The sequence below is a fragment of the Hippopotamus amphibius genome, chromosome 5 (assembly GCF_030028045.1).
Source record: "Hippopotamus amphibius kiboko isolate mHipAmp2 chromosome 5, mHipAmp2.hap2, whole genome shotgun sequence".
NCBI lineage: Eukaryota > Metazoa > Chordata > Mammalia > Artiodactyla > Hippopotamidae > Hippopotamus > Hippopotamus amphibius.
In genome coordinates, this window is record NC_080190.1 from 126,071,940 (window position 1) to 126,089,469 (window position 17,530).

At 41.6% G+C, this 17,530-nt stretch overlaps 1 protein-coding gene across 4 annotated transcripts in view; it reads right to left on the minus strand.

The window, feature by feature from the left end:
* The window catches only part of TGS1 (trimethylguanosine synthase 1), a 39,879-nt gene that overhangs the window by 16,016 nt on the left and 6,333 nt on the right, over window positions 1-17,530 (minus strand). For 3 of the 4 annotated variants that reach the window (XR_009053633.1, XR_009053634.1, XM_057734088.1), the window contains exons 2-10: window positions 16,278-16,342; window positions 14,381-14,553; window positions 13,220-14,033; window positions 10,646-10,763; window positions 9,801-9,887; window positions 8,458-8,632; window positions 6,378-6,720; window positions 4,153-4,314; window positions 2,411-2,554 (exon numbers count right to left, since the gene is read on the minus strand). Coding sequence is in view for 1 of the 4 variants with exons in the window: in XM_057734088.1 (XP_057590071.1) it covers window positions 2,411-2,554; window positions 4,153-4,314; window positions 6,378-6,720; window positions 8,458-8,632; window positions 9,801-9,887; window positions 10,646-10,763; window positions 13,220-14,033; window positions 14,381-14,553; window positions 16,278-16,342 (2,081 nt within the window). In the remaining 3 variants the exon portion in view is untranslated. The remainder of the gene's footprint in view (window positions 1-2,410; window positions 2,555-4,152; window positions 4,315-6,377; window positions 6,721-8,457; window positions 8,633-9,800; window positions 9,888-10,645; window positions 10,764-13,219; window positions 14,034-14,380; window positions 14,554-16,277; window positions 16,343-17,530) is intronic. The other variant, XR_009053635.1, reaches the window with a different exon arrangement.

Here is a 17,530-nt window from a genome sequence, read left to right on the forward strand (position 1 = left end):
GCAGCCACTAGCCACACATGGATATTACCTTTAAATCGATTACAAGTACATACTATTAAGAGTTTAGATCCTCAGCCACGCTGCTGTATCTCAAATGCCTGACAGTCACACGTGGCCAGTGGCTGCTGTACTGGACGGAGCAAACACATTTCTATCATCACAGGAAGCTCTGGGGGCAGCATGGATACAGAGCCACCGGGATTCATACAAAGCGGGAAAAACTTTAACAGCAAAATGCAGACTTTGGGACTTCTCTAACCATTCAGCTGAGTACACACACAGACAGCAGCTATGTGGGTGGAAACTGGTCTGGCACAAAGGGATCATGCCAACCACACACACTATTTTCTCATGTGTGTGTGTGTTCAGCTGACCCTTGAACAACACAGGTTGGAACTGCATAGGTCCACTTATAGGGGGACTTCCTTCACTAAATGTGTTAGCACAAGACCATGTGATCTGTGGTTGGTTGAATCTTGCAGATGTGGAACCATGGGTACCGAGCGCCGACTGTAAAGTCATGCTCAGACTTTTGACTTGGGGGGTGAGGGGGGTGTCAGTGTTGCAACCCCTGTATTGTTCAAGGGTCAACTGTGTGTGTGTGTGTAAAGATAATTGATTATATGCCTGTGTGTGTACATAAACACACACACACAACTACACTTTGTTTTGACTTCCCTGCCCCAATGGAGTGAGCTCAGCCACACTAGGGCAGCACCCACCATGACTGTTAGAGCACCCATGAGCTCCTATGGTTTGGGGAGAAGATTCCGGGACACCACTCTATGAGCACAGTGAAGACTCCTGAGCTTCCAGCAAACAGGCTGCAGGGACAGAAGCCAGACCGTGACAGCACCCGGCAGGGGTGTGAGTCCGTGTGTGCCTCCTTTTCTTCCCAGAGGCTGGCGAGCTGCGGGTGTGAGTGACGGGGCTGTGATGGGAGTCAGGGCTGTGAGAACACGGCAGAAGCAGTCTTCTTTAGCTTGGAACCAACATTAGACATTTTCCTTTACCAAATGTGTACTAAGCTACAAAGAACTTTGGCAACAGACCTATAATCATAGAAATACAAAACTACAATATGGACTATTTCTGTAATATTCTGAAAAAATTTCCAGATCTATTTGCGGTTTTATCAGAGGGCAGATAATTTATGTTATAACAGAATGCCAAATGAAGACAAACTTTACAACTTTTGAGGAAAAATCACCTCCATGCAATAAACACTGATGAGCTCATAGGAATGGTTTACCTGGCAAAGGCAGAGAAGAACATTAAGAGTAAGTAGTGAATTCAGGAAAAACAAGAAAATAACTACTATTCCAGTGAATATGAAAACAGCTCCCATCCAGGCTCTTAGGAGACCAGACAGGGACGCAAACGTCACCCTCTGGAGCGTCGCGGTGACTGAATAAGGCCACAGTTCATCAGCACTGGTCTTAAAGCCAATGCTGGGCTGCCCTTCGCCATTTCCCAGCTCCTATATTATGCTTTCCAGAATCATGCTTTCCTAGTTAACATTAAAAACTTTATATAAATTAATAAGACTCAACTGAAGTTTACTGAAATGGAAGCTTTACATGTAAGGACATTGGTGAGAAAAAGCATCTTCAGAGTATGACTTAACAGTTGGTGTCTCTAAAATATCACATCACACTGCACTTTAAAAAGAATTGAGAAAGAAAAGCGATATCAGATTCAGAAAAAGCAGGGTAGAAGCCCTGGCTTCACGACTGCTAAGTCAATTTGGGGCAGGCTGTCCAGTTTCATAAAGCCTCCTTTCCCCCAGGAAACAGTGCATGTACGGCCTACCTGACACAGTTCCCGGCAGATATAAATACCAATAGTAACAGAGGTTTTCTTTCTCGTGATTCTGAAGTCAAACAACTATGAGGACAGTCCAATATTTAAAAGGTTCTTAGTGCTTACGATGTCAGAGCTGAAAGGTATCACAAAGGTTCTCTCAATTTAATGTCTCCTTTCAATTAACGTTAAAGGATGGCCACGGTCAGACAGGTGCTGAGGCCAGAGCTGGGACTCCTGTCTACTCTTGCCTTCTTCCAAAGAACAGTCTCCCATTTTCATGTTTTTAGTTTTATATAATGTTGTAATCCTGGCTGTGCAAAGCTGCATCTGTGTGATCTTGGGCAAGTTACTTCATCTTTTATTTCTTGGTTTATTTGTGAAACACAGGTAGTAGTAAAAGATACACATCACAAGCCTGTTGACTAGATAAATGAATACAGATTAAGTACTTACAAGCACATAAAGTGTATGCTTAATATATGCTACTATTGTTAAATGTTTGGCATTAAATCACTAAATCTCAGTAAAGATGGGCTAAAGCAAAATGAAGCATTTACTGAATAAACAGAAATAATTAATGAATAAACCATTGGCGATCAATTACCTTTCTTTCCTGTTAAGGCAAACTGAATGGTATTTCCTCCGACTCCACAAAAGGCGTCGACTATAGTGTCGCACTGGAAAGACTGGGCGACCCTGTGGGCAATGTGCTCGGCGATCTTCTCGGGCGTGACTGAAAACCAGCCCTCTGCCAGAGGAGAGGGTTTCATTAGGACAGTCAATGTCAGGAAGCCAAGCCAAACGCAAACACAGCAAACATCACTACACATTAAACACCTTAAACAATACTTAGCTTCTCTTCTCAAAATATTATACATTATGTAGTTTGAAAGAAAAGGTCTCCAGATCTTGTTATAGAAGGAGAAGTGTCACTCCCAGTCCCAATTTCCACAGAAACAATTGCCTCAATTCTTGCCTGATTCTTCTGCAATATCCTTCCAACAACTGAATGCAATTCCAAGTTTTCTGTCTGAAGTATGAACAACTGACTACCTATCATGGAAACTGACAAGTTAGCTATTCTAATTGACCAACTCCCCAATCCTCACTGAGGTTCCCAATTACTTCATTCCTAAAGAGAAAGTAATGAGCCACATCTGTACTGGACACTTAGCAAAACGTGCACACGTCTAAAAGGTCAGAAAAGCAAGGAAGTGACAGCAAGACCACAGAGCTGAAGGCATAGCAGAGCCTTCATCGTTTTCAGAAATGAGGTCCTATGTCCACTCCACAGAAAAAGGGACACGACCCTCCTTCTTTCCCAAAAGAAGGAATTTACATTTTTCAGAAAGATATTTCTCTGAACAAAGTGATGCACCAATTTTCCTGTTCCCTTTCTTCACCAAAACTTTAAATGGCTCCTCACTGCTGAAAGAATAAAAACATAAACTCCTTTTACAGAATTAAAAGCTTTTATCTAGTCTATTCCTTCAACAAACTCTTATGTACTCTCCCTGATGCACAACATTTTACAAATAAGTTTAAGAGGCTTACAGAAACCCGGAAACTCCACCACACATCAATACTTCCCGATTTCGACAGTTAATAAACACCAATGTGTAGGCAGCCCCAACGTGAAAACAAGCATTAGTTTGTACAACTGAGTTTAAGTAAGCCCTTCAAGGTCATGGTACGAAAACTTAAGAACGAATTCAGTTTCCAGTGTTAATTCATTAACTTACATCTTTCTGTACATCAGATGTTCTGTTGAATAATCTATCAACTGCTTTTGCTATTCATCCAAAGATGCTAAAAGTACAGATTAAACCTGAGTCTGAAGTTTAAAAAACACATATGTACCCAAATTGAGAGACACTGTAGAAAATAATTGGCAGTTGTTCTCTGGAAAAGGTCAAAGTCATGAAAGACAAAAAGGCTGAGGAACGATTCTAGATTAAAGGAAACTAAAGAAACATGAAAATAAATGTAATACATGATCCTATAGTGGAAGAAGAAAATGCTAAATGACATGATTAGGGTAACTGATAAAACCAGAGTACTCATCTGTGGATTACAATACTGTAACAGTGTCCAATTTGTAACTTTATCATTATTACATAAAAATACCACTGTTCTTCATAAATATGCACTGAAGTATCAAGGGGTAGAGGCAACTGGATCAGAAAACATACCTATATACATACAATGACAAAGCAAATGTGGCCAAATTTTAAGAATAGCTCAATCTCAGTAAAGGGGATATGAAAATTTCTTACTCTTCTTGCAACTTTTCTGTAAGTTTGAAACTATTTCAAAACAAAGTTGAAAGGTACACCTATAGCTCACCTCTGTCTAACTGAATCCCGTCATCAAAACGGGAGAAGAGCCTGTACCTCTGGGCCCAGTACTTTGCTAACCCGGGCACGGCGGCGATCTCCGGAGGCAGGCCCATCCCCTTCTTGTTCTTGTTCTTGTTTTTCTTCTTCTTCTTCTTCTTTTTATTTTCAGCTACAATAAAAGAAAAGAAATAGTACAGATGCTCACTATAGAAAGAGGAACTCACAGGTGAATTTGTGTACAGTGTGGCCACAGCAAGTAATTACAGTTTGGGACTGCGCTCCAGCGGGGGTTGGGGTAGGCTTCTGGAAACAGCACTGGCTTCAGATTACAGCCTCCATTCCTCCACTTCTTGGCTCCTTGAGCTTGGAAAAGGAACTCAGGCTCTCTAAGCTCCAATTTTTAATTCCTTAAAAAGGATGAATGAATGGGTAGTATTTTAGCTACTTACTTCACCGGACTGTTAGCAATCACGTAGAGGTACTGTTACAGGTCTCTAAGTTACTATATAAGTGCTTCTTATATAAGACTGCTTTAGTGGGTGAATTATATAAATTCAAACATTTCCCTTGCCTTCCTTAAAACCAAAGCTCCCAAGCACTGATTAAGCTCTAACCCTCAGCTACATCAGTCCTCTGAACGCAGCCATGACCTAGAAGTCCTATGGCCTCTGAGCAACTGAAACAGAGGTCACTAGCTCCATTCAACAGAAAAGGGTCTATTCATTTAGACTGACTTTTTCTTAGATAAATGATTTTTATTTGTTTGGTTCTTTGGTTTTGGTCCTGAGCAGATTAGATGCAGCAACTTAGAAAGATGAGAGTGCTGTCATACCTAAGTACGATGACAAGAACTGACGCTGACAAGTAAATCTCTATACGCTGAAATGGTCCCCACACAAGGGACTGTGTCCTGATGTGGTCATGTGATCACTGCACACAGCAAAGGTGCCATCGACAGCAAAGTGCAGTGAGTTTCAAGAGAGGGGACACCAACATTTTGAGTCAAAAACTTATTGTGTAAGACCATCCTGTACAGGACTTAACAGTAAGTAATCTAAAGTACAAACTGCCAGGCTCCCCCAGGTCAGCCTAACCAACATCTTCCTAATACCTGAGATGGTGGTATCATCCCAGGTGAGAACACCAGCATCATGACAAGTGGTGGTTAGGGAACTAGGGTAGGATGGAAAAATGGGATTTAGGAATCACACAACTTGGTACCAAGTTCTAGCTCTGTACTTACTGGCTGGGTGATTTTGGGCAAATTTCTTAATTTCTCCAAGCTTTATGTATTTTATAGAACAGGAGTAATTTCACCTACCTCACTGGGCTTCTTTACAGATTAAAGGAGAATAAGGTATTCTCATTTCAGAAATCTGCAAGTGCCACATGAACATCAGTTGTACAATGGCAGCAAAAATATTAAACTACCTCAACTATGCTGCTTAGAAAGGCAAAGAAGTGTGTAACACAAAGATCACAGATTTACACACACACACACACGGGAAAAAAAAATCTAGATTCAAATAAGGTATTATCCTTAATACTAAATAAAGAAGCCATCACAAGTATAATTGTTTCATTAGGGAAAGTCTGAAATAATTCATCAATAAAATTGAATACTATGTCAAATGAAAATTTCTACCTTATAAAAGCCATATTGTTCCACTGAGTACAACTATTATTTTTTACATCATAAAAGAACCTTTGCTGTAAAATAAATTCAAATACCACAAAAGGGCATAAGCTGAAAATGCTACATTGTTCTTCACCACAGCCAACTACTGCAAATATTTTTTTATGTCAATGTACTATCCAAAAAACAAACATCACTACCAACCACCATCACCACAAAAAACAAGAACAAAACAATCATCCAAAAGAAAACCAGGGCGATACTGGATTTCAACAGGACCCAGAGAGACTGGCACCTTGAGCCCATGGAGCAGAGTGGTGGCAGAGGCCAGCCTTAACGGCACAGCTGGAGGTGCTCAAACAGCTTCCCACCATGCTTCAGGCTTTTATTCTCCCACGTGTGCTCAGACAAGGGTGCCCCGGGTGCCAGGTCATGGCCACCAGCACACTGACAGTACACATGCCTTCTCTCAGCCTAGGAACCAACGGCAGTGACTCCTTAGGCGCAGATGATTCACAGTGGTGATGTGGAGCATGTTGTGGGAGATGGTGAAGGAACTGAAGTCCGTTCCCAAGCAGGAGCATGTTTAGCCTCACCTTCAGCTTCTACCTGAGGAGGGTCTGGTGCAGCCTGAGCAGCGCAGTCCCCCTCATCTGTCACGGCTGCTTCTGTGCTGTCCCTGTCATTTTTCTCTGTTTCCATTTCCCCGGCTGGGGACACGGCATGACATTTTCCAGGTTCTTCACACTTTCCAGGTTCTTCACACTTTCCAGGTTCCGGCTCACTTGTGTCCAGTGGGTCATCCCTTTTTTCAATAGACACGTCTCGGTCCTCTGAACCACTGCTTGTGCAAGTGTCTTGCACACTGTTATGAGAAACCGACTCCTGCGATGCTTCCTCATCCATTGGTTCATTAACCCATTTTAGGAATTTTTCTACCTGAAATTTTAAGATGTTATAACCATGAATTCCCAATTACACAGAATATTTCCACCCACTTTACCACTTGTGACTTGACAAGCTGTGTCACAATACTAGCTCTGAGAAGTACACTGTATCATACAAGCTAATGTGAATAAGTAATTCCAACCTAATTGCACTTTGTTATCTGGACGTAAGATGACCTTATTAAAGACCTCTTTAAAAGGAAAAAAAAAACCATCAGCTTAAATATAAGACTATGTATGATCTTCCTGTTAGCAATTAACACTAAGGGGATAAAGTGCTACTGTTCCAGTAACTTTCCATTAAGGCGTCTAACACTGTAACTGCACTATACACTAGTCACCATCACACATGGACGGGCATGCTGCAGAGCCATTACTGTTAGTTTTGCAAATTACACAGTTTTCTGCAAGGCCCCCGGCTATACAGTCCATGTTAAATGGTACTCAGCATCAAAGATGAACTCTACAAAGATTTAGTGCCAATCTGTAAAAGCAGTGCTATCTTGGAAAGAACGCGAGCTGCCTTCCAAGGAAGCATTGAGCCAGTAAAATGATTCCTAAGAACTGGGTTTCTTCTTTGAAATGATAACAAGGCTCAAGGTCAGATGAAACATACTTCCTTTCAATCTTCTGTAACAAGAATATTCTTCATAACAGATCTTCACGACCTTCCTAACAGTCAGGAAGTGAGAACACGTGACAGACAGAAGGTAGGCATGGACCACAACCCAGAATCTTCCTTTGAGGGGATGGTGCCTACACATCAATCGGACCCCTAAGAACAAAGCAGCCACGCTCATTTTCTTCCTCAGCAATACGTGGCAGGTATGTTTCTGCTCTTCATCTACAGATGAATGTATGGGGCTATGACATCCAACACATTATAAGAAGTTCTGTTGGACTGACTGAACTGATACTGGGAAATTTGTTCCAGATATAACCATGGCCACTAAAATATTAAAATATCACCAGTAACCAACCCATCTGAAATATAATAAAAATAAAACCAGCTATAAACTTGTAGCATGTTTTGGAAGAATGTTGAAGTTAAGGAAGCATAATGTTCCCTAAGGGTAAAACCAAGTCATCAGGGGACCTGAGGTTTTGTCCCATCGCTCTACAGAGCTGCTGGAGGGGTGACAGATACAAAATTTCGCTCACCGGATGGCGCTCCTTCCTATAATGGGGAAGGATCACTCATCAAACCAAGCAAAAGCAATTCTAACTAATTCTGTTCTCCAGTGACTCAGAAGGCAGGAACAGCAAAGTCCGAGAGGGGCTAAGACTACTCCAGTTCATACTGTGAATCACTCCATCAGCCTCGGGGCTCATGCCGTTTGGATGAACTTGTTAGTGCAAAGCGTGACTGCTCACCTACAGAGGACCTCAAGATTAAGGCTTACAATACACGGTGTATCAGGAACTGGACTTCTGGATCCTGCTTAGCCTGAAATGGATGAGCTGCTGCTGCACACACAAGGCGATTCTGCCTGTTTACCACTCTGTACACCACTATTCTTTCAAAACATCCCCCTCTCATGTCACCCCCAACTTACCCTTTTTCAAACTTAGTTCACACAATATAAACCTTTAGGAGCAAATGGAAAAGAACTTTAGGTACCCTTATATCTGGCAGAAACACGGTTCCTGTTTGTAAATAATAACCTTAAGGAGTCAAGGTCACAACGTGAGACTCGATTTGTAAATATCGAGCAAAATTTATACATACCTTACTCAAAGTTTTGCTTTTCTTGAAAAGAGTTGTTCCTGGCTCTTCAGTGAAGAAGATGTGTTTGTTTTTCATACTGATTTGTCTTCTCATGTCCAAGTACTTTGACTTGTACTTCACATTCTTCTGCAGATACCTGACCCGCCGGTGACTGAAATTTGAAATTCCACCATATCTGTGACCAAACAAAAAGAAGTGGATACAAACTTTAGGGTCTATGAATTTGCTTCTTTATATGAAAAGAGAAGAAAACTAACAATTTTCACTATCTTTCTATTAGAAGCCATTATTTTCATTTCATTTTTTTAAATTATGGCAATTATGAAATAAAGTTAAAAATGCAGCAGACTTTTTAAGGTCTAGCTTGTATGTTAATTCTCAAGTAAATGTGAAACGTCAAAGGTGGGAATATCAACATATCTTACATATAACAGAAAGGAGAAATTACATTGTAAAATGTAATAAAAAAAACAGCAGAAAACTATAAACCCAATGCATGTTGGGAAATATAATTTTTTCTTTTAACACATATCTGGATATGTTCAAATTATCTTAAAAGTGGCCACTAGATCTTAAATCAATCTGAACTCACCTAAGCAGCAAACCCCCACTACTAAAATAGAGAACATCTGCTGATCTAACCACCTGAATTTTTCCAGTCTTAAAAGATATGTCTGCTATGAAGCCTTTGCTGACTCTACTAAGCCTCCCTGATGGCCTCTCCTGCAGACTGTTAGGGACCTACAGTGTAATACACAATTTAGCTCTTATAAACAAACTCTGAACAGTTTGGTTTTAAGTGCCAGGTGTTATCTTCCACACATATTATAAACTTCTTTATAAAAAGTATATCTTATGCTTCTCTTTTAAGTGAAATTATGGTGCTCTAAAATAGAAGGAAAATAGTTAAATCCCAGGTAACAGAATAAATCTCTGTGAATACACCAGCAAGAGCTATCTAAGTAATTTCTCAATAAAATTACATGTGGGTAAAAATAATCTCTGCCAGGAATTTACATGCGGCAGTTATCAGGAAGAGCCTTTATATTATTCAGTTTTATGAACTCTAACCTTAAATGATTATATGGCTTGATATACATAGAAATGATTACAATTTTGTAGAATAAAAACACTGGATTGCTATGAAGTGCAACATGTGAATATATCAAATGTACAGTGATGGCTCTACAATTCTTACTAAGAAGAGAGGTTAGTGCTTTAATTCTAACGCCTCAAATGCTAGGAAATACATAACCATTATTCGCTATCTGAGTATCAGAGAGCTTTAGGACAGCTGAAGTGGTTAAGACTTCTGGAAGACAACAGCATTTATGGAAAAATACTTTTGTCCTGAGCCATGCTTGAATCCTAGAAGGGAACCGTCGTCATCAAAGTCTGAATCTGGGTTTTCATCCATGTCCAGTTCGTGGCTAAACAAACAAATAAAGCAAACAGTGATAAGCTGTTATCTCCAGCACCCGCCAGCTCAGGCACATATTAAAAGGTATGTATAGTCGAGCCACGCCAACTTTCCCACCACAGTACCCAGGCCCAGGATGACAGGAAGAAGAGCACTGTAGTCAGGAGTTTCCAGGTGAGACACATTAGCCAGCAGTGTCTGGGACACAGTGAGGAGCACTCAAATCTTAACCACATCAAGCAATATCTCTCTTTCTGAACATGGTACACATATGGGTTTCCCCATTTTCTTTGGGAAAAATACTAGTTAACCTGCAGCCTTAACTAATCTCCTAGGTGACATCTCTAGAGGTTTTCCTTAAAAAACAAACAAGGAAACATCTGAGAAGTCTCAACCCAACCAAAAATTACAAAAGAAAAAATATTGTTAAGAAGACTGTGATATAGTGGTATTAAGTAACTAACTCAGGAGTCCCCATCTTTTGGGGATACCTTCCAGTGATCCCTTCGACCTGGGCGACGGGAGCAAACGAGAATGATGAGCAATAACTCCTGCGCATTAAGCTAAGCTCACTGGACATTTACGGAGGACCTACGAGGACATAAGCACACACGGTCTCTGCCTCAGGGACTGGAGGAGCCAGAGGAGGAGTCAGCAAGCAGCATGCACACTGAGAAGGATGCGGCAGGAGCAGCCTTTTACGTGCTAAGTCACGCAGCCCCTGAAGTCTGTGACACACTCTGCAGAGAGAGCTAGTGTGCGACTTGCCTCCTCTTGAGCTTGCTTGGCCTCTGTTCCGGGGGATCGTCCCCACTCTCGTCTCCGTCGGTGCCGCTGGGGCGGGCTCTGTCTGGGACGCTGTTTGCTTCTGATGACCCCTGTGGATCTAAAGAGGTAGAGACACTGTGGTGGATCTCTGCCCCTAGTTTGACAACTCTTCTGTCATTTGCAAAGGCAAACAAAATACGCCGGGGCCTTTCCTGCAACGAACGGTATGCCAGGCCACATCTATCTATGCCGTGTATCTACCTGCGGAGTCTGCAGCTGGGTCTATTCAAGTCTAAAAGTTGCCATGACCTAACTACTCAAAAAGTGAACTGCAGGGAATTCCCTGGTGGTCCAGTGGTTCAGACTTGGCGCTTTCATGCCTTCACTGCTGTGGCCAGGGTTCGATCCCTGGTTGCGGAACTAAGATTCTGCAAGCCATGAGGTGCAGCCCCTGCCCTCCACAAAGTGAACTATAAAACTACTTTTTCCTCACAGCTGCCCAAATCTATACAAGCTAATCTACAAAGTTACCTTTGTGATAGCTGTTAGCTATCACATTTTCATGGAATTCTAATCTAAATGACTCTAAAGATGGCATGGTCACATTTGATTAAAAGTGAGTTCTCTTTATTAACAAGCAAATACATCTAATTGTCTCTTAAAGCTCTTAAAGTAATAATGGAAGTAACAGAAAGACAAGCGCCACCATTTAAACAGTGTTTATAACCTGTGCTGGCTCTGCTGAGGCACGTGTCTGTCTGTGTCCCGTACTCCTCCAGACGGGAGCAAGGCGGCTGGGTGGGACAGGGGTCTGCCCTGCAGACAGCGGGAGCTCCAGTGTGTGAGGACAGACTACTTCAGGAGACCCCACCACACACAGCAGAACACGTATGTACAGAGAGATGCAAGGCATGCCATAAGTTCTGATCTCAAGGGAGGATCTGAAACGAACCAGAGCCTGGAATTCTGAAACTCATCCTGATGGCAGTCACACTGGCACCCATCGCAGAAGTGGCTAATTATATATCCAACTAAGGGAACACGAGGTAGAAACCACCAATGTATACACACACCTCAGCAAACAGGCAACACGAAGGCAGAGACTGTGAGCTTTACTATGTTTAACAAAGGAAAGAGGTAGGAAGATAAGGGAGGGTAATCAAAGGGAGGAACATGAAGCAGTTATGGTCCAATATACATACTTCAAGGTTTCTGGTCATAATAAGTACAGGAAGTATAGATAAGACTAACATAGAATCCGTCTGCTAATGCAGGGGACATGGGTTTGATCCTCGGTGTGGGAAGATCTCACATGTTGAGGAGCAGCTAAGCCCATGAGCCACAACTACTGAGCTCTTGCGCTACAACTACTGAAACCCACGCACCTAGAGCCCATGCTCCACAACAAGAGAAACCACAGCAATGAGAAGCCCGCGCACTACAACGAAGAGTAGTCCCCACTCGCCGCAACTAAAGAAAACCTGCATGCAGCAACAAAGACCCAATGCAGCCAATAAATAAATAAATAAATAAATTTATATATATAAAAAAAGGATGACAATAACAGCAAAATAGAAAGGAATGAGAACACCATACTGAAGTAAGCTCCATTGTAAGAGGACAGAGAAAAGAGAAGCTCATTAGTAACTCTCTAAAGGAGATGGTAGGATGAAGTAAGATCAGTGACCTGAGAGAAGCAAAGCAAACCCACTTGTTAAGTAAAAGGCCAAAACTTTTGCTTTGTATAGATGAATGAGGCTGAGCAGAAGGTTGCTATAAACCAGACTTTTCCAGCACCAAACATCAAGAATGCCAAGACAACATGTCAGTGGGCTTTAGGAAAAGTTCAGGTGATAGAAATGCCCTCCTCTCCTACTTTCCTGCTGACCAGGTTCTGGTCCTTCCTCCCCACAAGAGCCTTCCTCTCTGCCTACTCCAGCTCGTCTCAGCACACCTTTCCCTGGCTTTCCCTGGCTTTCTTCAGTCCTGACAGCAGCACCAGTCTGCACAACAATTAGTTTTTAACCATTCAGGCAGGAGTCAACCAAGTTCCTCATCCTGGGTATTTTATGAGAATACTGAAATCAATCCGCCCAGTTATAAAATAATCTTATGCCCTGTTGAGACTCTCCATAGCGCAAGGTTTGGCTTGTCCCGAGTGAATTCCAGACACAACTCCCATTCAGATTCACCTAATGACAAGCATGTGCTCGCAGCCACTCTGTAACATGCCTCCTATAAATTCAGTTGCTCCACAGAAACCTGGATGTTCCAAGCTCACTCTAAAACTAGACTTCTTAATGGATTTCCAAGTCTTAATTCACTGGCCACCAAGGTATAAGAGGAATGACTGATATTGTTGAGAACCCTATGCAAACATTCTTTTTATTTACATAAAAGGATACTAAACAACCTGTGACATAAAAGTAAGATGCATTAGATCACCTCACTATTACATCATAAAATGTAGCTTGCATTATTTACTTCTACCATAAAGGATTCGTGTTAATTATTTTGCTAAATAGACAGATTAGTTCACCATTATTCAGTAAGATAAATGGTGGCCAATCTTACCCTGAGCTGGTTGGTTTGTGCCTCTGTTCACAGAGGGGTTGTTTTCCTTGCTTCCTCCATTACGTGGTCCACTTTGGCCACAAGCAGGGCATTCTCGTCTGCTGTTAACTTCACCTGCACACTGATGTCCATCACACCTCGCAGAGGAATCTAGTTGGCTCTGTCCTACTTCCTCCGAATTCAGACTTACAACACTAAGTGCATCAACTATTTCGCTGTGGTCTTTATCACTTGAGCTAGAGCTTTCGCCACCAACTGATGAAGATGGAGAAGAAAATTCATCTGCTTTCGCGCAATTTTCATCTTTCTTGTTGCCAAATTCTGTTTTAGACGCACACGTTTCTGTATCACAGCTTTGTGAAGCATCGAAAGTCCAACCCTGAGCTTCCCAATACTGAAACTGTTCCAAGTAGTACCAATACAGCTGACTATAATGCTGCTCCCATGCTTCCTTCGTATCAGGGACGTTCCAGGGTTCTGAACACAGTGTCTGACCTGCATGTTTTTCTTGCCAGCTTTGCCACAACAGTCCTCCACCATACTCATTCCAGTACTTTTCCCACATCTCGGTAATCTCCAGCTTTGGAGATGACGTATTTTCAGCAGGAAGATTTTCAGCTTCAACGTCTTTTTTGGTTTGAAGTTTATACCTGGTGTTCTCATTCTCAGATGAAGATGGATCATCTGAAGCCAAAATGTCATCTTCCTCACATTCTTGTCTCCAAGATTCTCTCTTAATTTCATCTAAGCACTTCTTCTGATGTTTTTTCTTTTTCTTTTTTATTTTAACTTTGTTTCTAGTATTCATAGATACCTACAAAGGTAAATAACTTGAATATAGATTGCACTTCAGGAACCGTAAGAAGGAAAATCTAAATCTATTTTGACATTAGATTAAACAAAATACCCTTAACCCCCCCAACCTGGGTTTTAGTTACATGAACAAGTGAATCTTACTATATCCAAGTTTCCAAGAGGAGGACAATCACACGCAGGGCATACACAATTTGCAGTTGTGGTTAACTTATAAATATGTATATACATCTAGCAAGAGGTGAGGTGCTCTAATTCATGAAAGCATTAGATTTGGGATAAAAAAAATTCCACGTGATACTTTATGAAGAAAACTAAGAAACAGAAACAAAGTAAACTAATACTTACCTCAAAATTCTTATGTGCAGACATGCTACCAAACTGAAGTGGCAGTCCCATACTTCTCATGAGTTCAGCCTCAGAATCAAGTTCACTTTCATCTGGGCCTATGTTTTTGCTGTCACATGACTCTGCAGTGCCCTGGGAGTGACCACCTTCCTCCTCTTCTGTAGCTTGCTCTCCTGCACACAGCATTTGTTATGTTAGCTTAGTTTTAGAGAAAATTGAGACGGAGGTTTTATCATCCTCATTTTAAAGAAAAACAACCTGAGACACAGAGTTATTACCTGACTTGTCCAAAGTAAAGGTGTGCCAGTGTGATAATTTTTAAGGAGAAGAAAAATAAAAGGAAGAAAAAAAAAGGAACCAATGAGAATATGGACTAGCGAAAAAACAGCCAACTAAGAACCAAGAGACAAGCTCTAGCCTGGCTCTGCCAGCCACTGTCCACCCAGCTCCCTCCACAGGACACGAGGCACAGCACTGAGGATGCGCGAAGGGAACATAGCAGAGCAGCCCCAGGGAGCATGTCTACACGCCCACATCCCCCTTCTGCAACACTGCTGCACCACATCAGTGGATTTAAAATGATAACTTGTGGAGTTATTTTAGGAGCTGTTACTAAGAGAGGTGAGAGGCAGGTCTTCAGGCCTGTCACGGGTACTTCAATCATAACTGGGATTTACACCCTGGGACTCTGCGGGAAAGGTTATTTAAGAAAGGTTCTGCTATTAAAAGTCTGAAATCCACTGAAATGGAAGATCCTTTCAAGCTCCCTGAGTCTAGGTCTTAGAGAAAACCTGTTTTATTATAACAAAACAAGTTTACTTTATCCTAATACGGTTATCTAAAAGTAGATCTTACCACTAACTGGACAAATGCCATTCAAATGCTCTGTTTTAAAATGTGAGACAAAACACTTTATATATTAGCATACTCAGTTAGGGCCGAGCTGCACTCCAGCTACATGATCTTAGGCCACAGGACAGGGAATCTGACCCCTGCAAAGATGGAGACTGAAAAAAGAGATCTTATTGCACAGATTCTACTAAAAGAAAGAGGGGAAAAGATATCTGTCTAAATAATGAAGGAGATTCCACTTGCCATTCTACTGAATGAACTCGTGAAAGCTCAGGAGAGAGCAAAATAGACAAAAGGAATTGGCTGAAGTTCACATTCCTCTCATGGTACGCATGTTTTCTTCTGTTCAGTGGGACCCCAAGGTCTTGAGAAATCTTATTTGTACAATGTAACACTGAAATGCAGCCAAACATTTCATCCAGGGTGTAACTGAAGAGGCGGTGATTTGCTCCATCACTGTGAAGGTTGGGGGTTTTCCAGGGTAATGTGACACGCTACTTGTGCTGATTTTACCAACACCTTGGGCGGCAGGGTTTGCCCGTGTCTGGAGAAACGTAAAAGATCTGTGGGGAAAGGACAGACGGGGCCCTAAGAGGGAAGTCTGACAGAGACCAAGATGGTGTGCAGGTGACTAGGTGAGGCTCAAAGTGCAGAACAGATTCTATTTGTTATTTGGGAAAGTTAATCCAGATTGTGGCCTCTTTACTTCAGGCAAAGGTCTGTGGATGTTCACCCCGAGTTTATCCTGAATCGTTTGTCTATAAAACGTTAAAGTATTTAAATGAGGAGGCCATTAGAGTGAGGTGGCTCTAAGCGTTGGTAGCCTCCTCGAACAAACCAAAACCTAAGCCAGAGCCAGGGCACTCAAATCTGAGAAAAAAACGAAACTGTGCAGCCACGCAGGAGCAGCTTGTAAGCTTTCCCAAATAGGGCAAGTGCTTGAACTATGGCCAAACAACTCCCTCGCTTTGCTTGTGCGTCTTCTCTCCACCGTATGATGGTTAACTTTAGCAATAAAGGGCTACCCAGCTTCACACTGTATTACCTGCACTGTTGCCGTTGTCTTTAACGTAGTAGCCTTTTAATCCCAAACTGTACAATTTCCGATCTCTGTGAAGCAAATTAAACAGTCAATACTGAGAAAAACTCAACTATAAATTCAGAGAAAAACCAAGCTTAAGGCACACAGATGAATAAAAAAGGTTAAAAAACAGAAAAGCTACCTGCTAATACACTTCTCGTATCTGTAATACAGAGGTAATATACACACGTCAGTGTTCTAATAAGGATTGACTGAACATGTAGAACATTTGCTCTGTATCACATGCAAAGCACACCACAACAATAACTACTAATTTATTAACATAAAGCAGCAGTTCTGAATACTGGGGAAAGAATCTGATCCTCCTTGTGATATACAAACAGTGAAATAGCCTCTGAATTTGCTGTAAGAAATGAGTATAAACGTGAAAAGATTTACCTTATACCTTTATAAATTCACACACAGACCCTAGTCCAGTTGCAAACAGGCCAAATTACCCACTGCCTAGTAGACAAGATATTCATGGCTGAGCTAAGGTTGTTTTGGAGACTAAGATAACATGAAGTTCTTACTTTATTAAAGTGAAACACAAATTAAGATAAAACTCTGTCTCAATGTTTTAAAAATAGTGAATAAACTTTTCTTTACATATCTACTTCTAAATTTTTTTCCTTATTAAGATAGAAATTTCATAACCAAAATAAACCTAACAGAACACTTCAAATAAAGGGAAGGAGGGAGGATTTCGCTATTATTGTCTTCCTACCAGTAAATTAAGCTGTAATAAACGCCACCATAACTGCCATAACAAGGCCATCTGCAAGTAACAGCTAATACTACTTTCTAATGGAGCAGCAACAAATCCAACAAGACAAACTTCGTGTGTACCTGATATATTTCATGTCCCCCATTTATTTTTTGATACTTTATAAAACATAAGGTAGGTGGTGACTTAGCAGGACAGTGAATGGGGGAGGGGATGAAGTACAAATGTGCTTTGGGAGCACGCCCACTGACTCCCAACAACATGGGGCCCGGGGGGTGGCGCTGGGGCAGCCACTAAAGGGCACCAATGGTGTGCCCACCAGATGCCAAGCACATGGGCACGAAGGTGCCAGGTGGAGAAGAGGGCCAGGATGGCTGTGAGATTGATTACACCAAGCAAACAAGTACATGTGTTGAGGATAACGACAGGCAAGATTCTCCAACACACAGGCTGTGCACATATGTAAAATGCACGTAGAGCCTGCCTAACT